The sequence below is a fragment of the Humulus lupulus genome, chromosome 5, assembly GCF_963169125.1.
Source record: "Humulus lupulus chromosome 5, drHumLupu1.1, whole genome shotgun sequence".
Lineage (NCBI taxonomy): Eukaryota > Viridiplantae > Streptophyta > Magnoliopsida > Rosales > Cannabaceae > Humulus > Humulus lupulus.
Window position 1 is genome coordinate 128617267 of NC_084797.1, and position 9728 is coordinate 128626994.

The 9728-nt window shown below is 31.5% G+C and overlaps 1 protein-coding gene across 4 annotated transcripts; it reads right to left on the reverse strand.

The window, feature by feature from the left end:
- Window positions 1-2093: 2093 nt before the first annotated feature.
- Window positions 2094-8727, reverse strand: LOC133777648 (LRR receptor-like serine/threonine-protein kinase ERL1). 4 transcript variants are annotated; one of them, XM_062217343.1, is made up of 27 exons: window positions 8501-8725; window positions 7813-7954; window positions 7636-7707; window positions 7452-7523; window positions 7289-7360; window positions 7128-7199; window positions 6873-6944; window positions 6579-6650; window positions 6415-6477; window positions 6253-6321; window positions 6074-6145; window positions 5901-5972; window positions 5738-5809; window positions 5591-5662; window positions 5439-5510; window positions 5273-5344; window positions 5102-5173; window positions 4954-5025; window positions 4754-4825; window positions 4583-4654; window positions 4329-4400; window positions 4174-4245; window positions 3995-4068; window positions 3767-3898; window positions 3358-3693; window positions 2797-3167; window positions 2094-2713 (listed from the first exon to the last, which is right to left on the reverse strand). In XM_062217343.1, exons 1-27 carry the CDS (start codon window positions 8616-8618, stop codon window positions 2366-2368), a joined length of 2949 nt encoding a protein of 982 aa, XP_062073327.1. In that variant the 5' UTR covers window positions 8619-8725; the 3' UTR covers window positions 2094-2365. The 4 variants fall into 4 exon arrangements, with proteins under 4 accessions (XP_062073327.1, XP_062073326.1, XP_062073324.1 ...); XM_062217342.1 differs by having other exon boundaries at window positions 6415-6486; window positions 8501-8724; XM_062217340.1 differs by having other exon boundaries at window positions 6253-6477; window positions 8501-8727.
- Window positions 8728-9728: the final 1001 nt, after the last annotated feature.

Below are 9728 nucleotides of genomic sequence, written 5' to 3' on the forward strand. Positions count from 1 at the left end.
GGTAACGAATAACGATCTTAAGTAATCATTTAGTTGATTATTGGTTTCGCCATCAAATAAATCTAATAAAAATCCAAATGGTTCATCTAAATTAGACAATTTAGATTAAAAAAATTAATTACAAAATATAGTCTAAATTAAAACAAAGATAATATTTGTCAAAATCTCTTAAATTTAAAATTATTTATATATTTTTGTAAAGAAGTTTTCAAATCTTCTATAAAAAAATGTAGATAACAGAAATTATTGGTTTTGACTTTTTTTTTTTTTTTTACTTTAACATAATGTTCTAAATATTTAACAGAATATACTTTAAAAATTAAGTAAAAATAGATATTTATTAATTATATTAATATAAATTCAAATATTATAAAATATCATTATTGTAATGATATTTAATGTAAGAGTACATATTTAATGATTATATTAATTTAAATTCAAATGGGATGAAATATCATTTTTATTATAATAATATATAATACAAGACTAGATATTTAATAATTATATTAATATGAATTCAGATATTATAAAATATTATTATAAACAAGACTAGATTTTTAATACTTATATTAATATAAATTCAAATATTTTAAAATATCATTATAACAATAAAATATAATATATAATCTTAATTTTTATTAAAAAAAATTGTCATTAACTTTAACAGAATATTCTAAATAATGTACATTTAAAACTAATTAAAAAAAGATATTTATTAATTATACTAATATAAATTTAAATATTATAAAATATAATTATTATAATGATATTTAATATAAGACTACCTATTTAATAATTATATTAATTCAAATTCAAATGTTATAAAATATCATTGTTATAATAATATATAATACAAGAGTAGATATTTAATAATTATATTAATATAAATTCAAATGGTATAAAATATTATTATGATAATAATATATAACCCTAATTTTTCACTAATTATATTAATATGAATTCAAATATTATTATAAACAATACTAGATATTTAATACTTATATTAATATAAATTTAAAAATTATAAAATATTATTATAACAATAAAATATAATACATAAGTTCATAATCTTAATTTTTATTAAGAAAATTATAACTTATATTTAAAAAGGTTATCCTATTATAAATATATGTTAAAAACCATGAACAATATTTTGATTTAATTTTTTTTTTAATATGTTAATGTCATTTTTTTGTATATAGTATTATTTATTTATTTAAAATCTATATGACAATATACAAATTTAATAAAAATAATTAATAAATTATATAAATAAAATTAAGGAAACCTACAATACCATAAATAAAATATATTTGTATTATCTTTAATATTCGTTTCAATTTTAGATTATTATTATTTCTAATATAATTTCAACAAAAAAAAAAAGTATAATCGTGATATGAATTTTGACTTGAATTTTTTTATTTTATTCTAGACTATATATTGAGATTTTTTCTAAAATACATATATTTTTTTGTTTTTTTTACTTTTTTACGGTTTTTATATTTTTTTTAAAAATAGGCATTCAAGTTTTCAAAAATACTATTTTTAGGAAAAACAACTCACTAGACCAACTAAACATTAAAATCAAAGTAAAAATTAAAAAAAAAATCTAAAAACAAAAATATAAAAATGTAAAAATTTCCTTAAAACCATAAAATTAAAGAAAAAAAATATCTGAACATAAAAGCATAATTTTTTAGCAAAAATTTGTATTTAATGTAATTTTCACCATATTAAATTTATATAAAGTGAGGTATAAGTCCTAATTTAATTAAATAACTCTATTCTACGACAGGTGCTTGCAACAAATATGAAAAATGGCAAGTTTTATAAATTCGTTTTCTCGAAGTAGTTAACCTGCCTTTTTCGTACTTATTCATGTGCAAGTTTTAATGCTATTTATTTATTTCTGAGGCCTCGGTGCATACAGTCAACGTGCGTGTGTAGGTGTACCACTCGTGGTGAAATTTTTGTAAATAGTTAGAGTTGCCCTCCTTTAATCAACGTCAGCGGAAGACCACAATTTGTAAGACCACAATCTGCAGTTTCTATGTCAAATAAATTCAAGTAATTAAATGAATGAACTTCCATAACATGAAAGGTTGAGTTTGATCTGGTTCGTTTATAAACAAAGCCCATTCATTGTACATAACTTTTGCGGTTAGTATCAGTTATAATTTGTAAGCAACAGTCGTGGTGAGGTTCTAAATTTTCTGAATCTCCTAAATCCCATTCTAGAATTATATCCCCCCCAAAAAAGTAGTCATATGGTGAGAAGTCTAATCCTATTAAAACAAAAATAACTTCTCAGAACTTGCAGTTCTTTCTAATAATCCTAAAATGTAGAAGTACGAAGAGAAATTCAAAGGGTGTTCTTTGATATTACTTCACCAAATCTAACGAACCACTGAGCATCAAACGAATTATTCTCCTGCTGCTTCACTTTTGGCAACTGTCCCTTGTCAATCACAAATTTGGCATAGTCTATGGTCTTGGGAAGATTAGAACAAGGTTTAGTGACAGGCTCAGGAAGGAGAGAGACCAAGAATCTCGCAACCTCGTGCATAGTTGGTCTTTCGCTTGGATTACGCTTTGTACATAGAAGAGCTAGTTGGAAGGTTTTCCTAACATGTCCCAAGTCCAAGCAGGTAACAGAAACCTCCGGATCGACTGCATCCATCACCGTATTATTATCTGCCTTGGACAATATCTGAGACATGAAATGGTCAAGGTAAAATAAATGCATGGTTAAGAAAGAAAAAAGAACTCAAAATTAGTGACATTGGAAGATACCAGTTGATGCAAGTTGGATTCGTTGTCAACAGCTTTCTTCCCTGTCAGTAACTCCAGAAGCACTATCCCAAAGCTATATATGTCAGACTTTTCATTTAGCCGAGATGTGCGTGCATATTCAGGGTCGATGTAACCAATGGTTCCAAGAACATAAGTTGAAGCGTGGGTCTTAGCAGTTGGAATGCTTTTAGCAATCCCAAAATCAGAGAGATGGGCCTCGAAGTTTTCATCCAGAAGGATATTTGAGGACTTGACATCCCTGTGAATAATTCGAGGGTTACAATCATGGTGAAGATAAGATAGCCCCTGGGCGGCGCCAATTGCTATCCTTAACCGAGTTTCCCAGTCAAGTTTCACTTTCTTCGAAGGTCCTGTAATTAGAGTCATCCAAATTGCAGTGAGCAAACATAGACCTCCAAGTGTAAACTTTAGAGTCAAGGTTGAGGTACCTTGGCCTAACTATTTATTAAACCTTTACTTAATATTTTTGTATGAATATTAACGGGAATGGAAGACGTAATGATAAATTCATTTGAGAATAACTGTTGTGAGTATACTAACCATGCAGTAAATCCCAAAGAGATCCATTCTCCATGTAGTCATAAAATAGTAGGTTCCCGAACTGTGATACACAATAGCCATGTAGACTGACAAGATTTCGATGCCGGATGCTACCAACGGTTTCAAGTTCAGTCTCAAACTCCAGCAAGTTGTGCTGATGATTGTAGAGTCGCTTAATTGCAATGGGTCGGGAATTCTTTACAACACACTTGTACACTGTACTTGAAGCACCATAACCAATAATATACTTATCACTCAAATTCTCAGTTATCCTCAATATATCATCAAATGTGTGAATAGCCATGTCCATGTGAAGAATAACTAATTTGGAACAACCTGAAGATGAAGACATCAAAAGTAAGATATGGAGAAGTTTTCAAGCAAAACAATTGTAGAAATAATGACATACCTTGACCAATCTTTCCAGATCCTGTCATTAATTCATTTGGTTGGTGAGATTTGTAAATTGCAACTATTACCAAAGATAGCAGTGTTATGAAGCCCAACGTCATACATACAAGTGCAGCTCTAGAGAATACTCCTGGAATATGAATAAGAATGACAGCTTGTCAACAACCAAGGAAGAGCAGCAAAATCTTTGATAGAAAACCAAAGCAAATTACACTCAAAATTATACCTTTCGATTTTGGCACATAAGGTCTGCAGATAGACCCCAACCAGTTTCCACACAACAATGGATTTCCAATGAAGCTGTAAAAGATCCCAAGTACTCAACACAATTGAATATGAATACAGTACTTTAAATATCAGAATGAGATAATAGGAGCATATATATATATATATATATATATATACCTGTCTGGTGACAAATTAGAAAAGTTCCCTGTAGGAGGTACAACTCCAGACAGATTGTTGTAAGAAACATTCCTGGAGTGTACGAACACAGGAGAGTTAATAACAATCATAGCATAGGCACATAAAAGAAGACAAAGTCAAGGAAAAATAATTACAAGGATGCAAGACTTAGACAATTGGCAAGCTGAGCAGGTATCTCCCCTTGTATGTTGTTGTTGTTAAGTATCCTGTTAATAAAATTTCAATCAGCCCAGAAATAACACTATGTCCTAAAAAGATGGCAGAAACAAAAGCAAAAAATTACACTTACAAAGATGTTATGTATCCTCTTAATAAAATTTCAATCAGCCCAGAAATAACACTATGTCCTAAAAAGATGGCAGAAACAAAAGCAAAAAATTACACTTACAAAGACACAATGTTCTGCAACTGTCCCAATTCTACAGGGATGCCACCGGAGAGGTTGTTAAAAGACATATCACTATAAAAGTCGAAATACAACATTAGTCCATGATAAAGGTTAAGATTGTCGAGCAAGATACAGGCAAGAGAAACGCATCACATATTGGTAAGAGCTTACATGGTCACTATACTTCTGAGGTTCCCAAATTCTGCTGGCAATTGATCATCAAGATTATTCCTACTCAAATTTCTGCAATCCACAACTCATATAAAGATCCACCCCTCCATGAAAGACCATAAATTTAGAGATGGCTTTCCTCACAAGGGAAACCAAATAACCAAAAAGAAAGTGATGGACAATAAAATAGACACACTTACAGGGTGAGAAGGTGCTCTAAATTACCAACAGGTGCTGGAACAGGCCCTGAGAAGCTATTGCTGGACAGATCTCTGAATTTAATAAAAAAAAATTAATCTCCAGTCCAAATAAATAGTTGCAGGTAAAACACATCATAAAAGAGCATACAATGTATCAAGATTGATAATGTGGCCCAACTCCATAGGTATCTTCCCTCTGAAACTGTTTGCTGAAAGATTCCTGAAGGTCCAATCAATGTAACTACCATTAATATAACAGAAGAGTTACCATAGCGTTGCACCAAAAAAAAATAACAATAAAGGTATTATTAACACTTACAGATAAGTCAAACTCTCCAAGTTCCGGAAACCCAAAGGAATTGATCCACTCAAGTGATTACCGTGAACATTTCTTTAAAACATGTAACAAGATGCAATTAGACACAGTTCAAAAGATGTGCCTCAACAAGTGTGAAAATATTAAACTTAAATTTGTGATATCTTACAATTGATTCAAGGCCGTGCAGGAACTGATATTATGAGGAATTGGTCCTTCGAGATCATTATTCGCAAGATTCCTGACATCTCTCAACATGTAAGTTAGGCTATCCAAATTTTATCAAACAAACCAAATCGAATGCAAAACATGTGATCTTACAACTCAAACAATTGTTCCAGCTTTCCAAGTTCAGGAGGAATTTTGCCAACCAGTTGATTGTCATTTAGCTGCCTGCGAATTGTTTCCTTCAGTAACTTTTTACTCAAATAAGAGGGAAACTATTGAAGTTTGTCAAATGAGGCTCACAAGTAGCTAAGTTTAGACATATTTCCCAGCTCAGGAGGTATCGGCCCAGTCAGCTTGTTTCCATGCAGATACCTAGATTAACAAGGTAATGCATTAGAAACTAAGTTTCAGTCAATATTGAAGCAAAAACATTTTTTTTCTCTTCCCAACCATAGAAACTCACAGTTTTCCAGTGTAAGATAAATTGCCAAGTATTGCAGGGATTGGCCCAACTAGTTCGTTTTCACTCAAATCCCTGGAATACATGTCGGAGTAGACTATAGATTAGAACAGCACAATATAGGTTTAACAGGCACAATATAGGTAAGTTCATCCAAGTTTATAAAACACACTTACAGAACAGCAAGGGCCTGCATTAAACCAATAACCTCAGGTATCTTCCCTGTCAATCTATTGCCTTGAAGAGACCTGTTTAACATTAATTAGACAAGGCATACTATGTGAAACCGTGATCGCTGGTCAAGCGCTTCCTTGCATTAATAAATTGCAGCAGTTAAATGGACTGGGAAGCTTACAGTGTAGCCACTTGTAAAAAACCAATATTATATGGAATTTCTCCAGTAATTTGATTGTAAGAAATATCCCTAACACCCTCAAACCAATACCAAAGAACAAAATCAGAGCCAAACCATTTTAGGAAAATTACAAATCTAGATAAAAATTCATGGAACACATACAGAATCTCAAAACTTGTACAGTTCCCAATGTTGTCGGGAATTGGACCAGTTAGATTGTTCCCCCTAACATCACTGCAAATAATGTCAAAAACTTCCAGGGAACAGAACATAAACATATGAAATCGCATAATTAATACTATGGGGTAGGAAGAACAGGTACTCACAAATACCACAAGCCAGTTAATTGACACATATCGGGTGACAGGGTTCCAGTCAGCGAGTTGTCTCGCAATCCCCTACCATGAAGAAGATATATTAAGCATATGTAATCATAAGTGTACTTGGTATATAATCAATGACCAAGCAAAGGTTATCATAATAATCAATGATCAAGCAAAGGTTATCATAAACCAACATTAAGAATAGAGCAACTAGACCTAAAGAATAGACCCACAATAATCACGAGTACATATTCAACAATAACACATAATCATAAATTTGAAGTATAATATACTTACAAGTACTGGAGTACTTCATTCCAATATAGTATTCTTGGTATCTCACCTCTAAGCTGGTTCCGAGCAAGATCACTAGCAAATTTCAAGCCCAGCAAAAAAACAGCACCAACCATTAAATAAACACAAATTCAAAGGGCTTAATGTAACAATCGAGATACTAATACTTTATACAGCAAGTCTAACTAAAACTGCAACATGTGAGTATATATCCAAACAAGCAATCCATAACTAAAGCTAAATCAAATGCAAACTCACAGCGTTTTAAGATTTGGAATCTGTGTGAGGGTTGATGGGATCGTACCGACCAATTGATTGTTCTTCAGATTACTGAATTAATGAAGTATTTTAGGTATTAAAAACCCATCTCCTCTCCAAAACTCAAAAATAGTGAAACACTGAAGACAGAAGTCACTCACAAAAACTCAAGTTGCTTCAACTTCGATATGGAAAATGGAATATCTCCATGCAGAAAATTATCAGACAAGTCCCTGCATTGACGAATCTTATTCAGTAAATGTAGAAAAAAAGTGAGTACTGGCAGAGAGTAGGCTATACACAACACAAAGAAAGAACTATTACAGATGCACTAGAGAGGCAATGTTGCCAATCTCATCAGGTATTTGGCCCGTCAAACCGTTACCCTGTAAATCTCTGCAATTTTTAACACACAAAAAAAAAAACTTATCACTGTATGTACTTGAACGATATTGCTGCACTAAAAATAAAAGCCATACGAGATATAAAATGATGAGATAACACATACATCGACTGTATATTTCTCAAATCTCCTATGGCTGGTGAAATATCCCCACCCAGGTTTAGATTTGATAAATTCCTACAAGGAGCAACCATCAGAAAGTGATAAACAAGTTAGCCATAAAGTGTTCCATTAGTGAGCAACTTTGAAAGCAAAATAAAGAATCGCAAAGATAAGACTCACAGGGAAATAACAGAGAGGCCATCACCATAACTGTCGCAGATAACTCCTCGCCATGAACAGAAGTCATCACCTTCATCGTTCCAGTCAAGTAACACATTCGCTACGTTGCTAAATGAGACTTTGATCGATAACAAGGCATTTCCTAAATCACCATATTTTCAACTAACTTTTAGTTGGATAGGCATGTATTAATTACAGTTCCATACCAAGTATTAAGATGAAAAAGAGAGAGGGAGGGCGAAGTTCCCAAAAGTGGGATTAAAGACATAAAAAAACACATTTGGTAGCGAAGAGATAAGGATCTGATCAACGCGACATTTTCATAGAGATTCTGTATGGCTCTTAAGAAAATGAACGGAGAGAAAAGAAAATAAAGTGAAGTAAAACGGTCAGTAAGCTCAACCGGCTTGACTTCACTCTCGAGTGGTACAACTTTCAAAAGCTACTTTTAAGTTAAAAAATCGGACCATTTTGCTTAGCTTTCTTTGGTCTAACCCAACTAGAAAAAGTAGCTAAAGTTGTAAGAGAGGTTCTCGCCACGATTTGAACTCACGCACAATGTGAGCTACACTCGTCTACACGACAGAGCTCAGCTCCCAACTTTTCCAAAAATGGCAAAACAAAACAAATGACGAAACACAGCGGAAGAAAAACTTAGAGTAGAAATGAAGACAAAAAACAGTACTACCTTCGTCGTTTAGAGAGGAAGAAACTGGACAAAGAACGAGGAGTAGAACTGCAACGACGACGAAGTGGAGCTCCTTCTTCTTCCCCCACCACAATTGCAAGAAAGCATTCTTCCCCATTGACGAACACAAGGTTATGAAGACAACGATGAAAATGCAGTGAGATGCTCAAAGAGAGACAATGGTCGCTTCTCTCAGTCTTTCTCACTCTCTGAGAAAATACATGATATATATATAGAGAGAGAGAGAGAGAGAGAGAGAGACAGGCGTTTAGCGTGAACTGTAAGGCAGAGACAGAGCAGAGGGAGAGAGAGTGTTGTAATGAAGAGAGAGAAAGACGTAAACGGCGGTGAAGCGACGTTAGTGATTTCTGAAAGAAAAAGAGCCTGCGGCCGTCATTCGTACTAATACTATAGCGATTTCCCAAAGCACTTTTTTTTCGTTTTTCTTTACTATCAGAGCGCGTGCTTTTCACCTTCTTTGGATCTTAACATTTCTAGTTCCCTCCTTGTTTCCCGCAGTTCCAGTTTCTATTTTTATTTTGAGTATGTTTTATCTTTTTTTTCTCCTTTCTTTTAAAACAGATCTAAAATTTTAACAATCTTTTTAATATCATTCTTGACCACCTGAAACTTGAGTTTACTGTATTGATTTGTAGTCTTCCTCATCATATGGTAGAGTACGAGTAAAAATTATGAAAAATATTATTATGCTCTCTTTATGAATAGGACATGTTTTGTTGAATAATAATTCATAATTTTTATTTTACAAAATATATTAAAATAGTAATTTAAATAAAGACTCAATATTTATTAAAATATTTTAATTATAAAATTAATTCTTAAGTGAATATATATTTTAATTATAAAATTAATTCGGAAGTGCTTGTACTTTGTGATGAAATGAGTTAATAGTAGCTTAAAGTGGTAGCGAATATGAAAAAAATATATTATATTTGAAAAATATTTTAACTAAAATTAAGTGTAAAATATTATTTTGATTTATTTTATAAAAAAAAATTATAATCTAACTCATATATTTTATCAAAATACTTAATCAGCCTAATATGGCAAATTGAATCTTTTATTTTGCAAAACAAATCAAAATATTAATCTAAATTAGATTTTGATCAAAATATTTTTCAATATAACTAAAATATCATCGTAATTTTTATTTAATTGATTAATTAAATAATTAAAAGAAAAATTTATAATAAAAAATAAATTAAAT

Excerpts from the sequence above, each read along its gene's own strand:
- LOC133777648 (XM_062217339.1), bottom strand. The coding sequence starts at position 8,618 with ATGGGGAAGAATGCTTTCTTGCAATTGTGGTGGGGGAAGAAGAAGGAG. Across the intron at positions 7,361-7,451 it reads ATTGCCTCTCTAGTGCATCT|GGACTTGTCTGATAATTTTC; the intron begins GTAATAGTTCTT and ends TCGTCAATGCAG. Across the intron at positions 5,511-5,590 it reads CTGGAACAATTGTTTGAGTT|GAATCTTGCGAATAATGATC; the intron begins GTAAGATCACAT and ends GAGAGATGTCAG.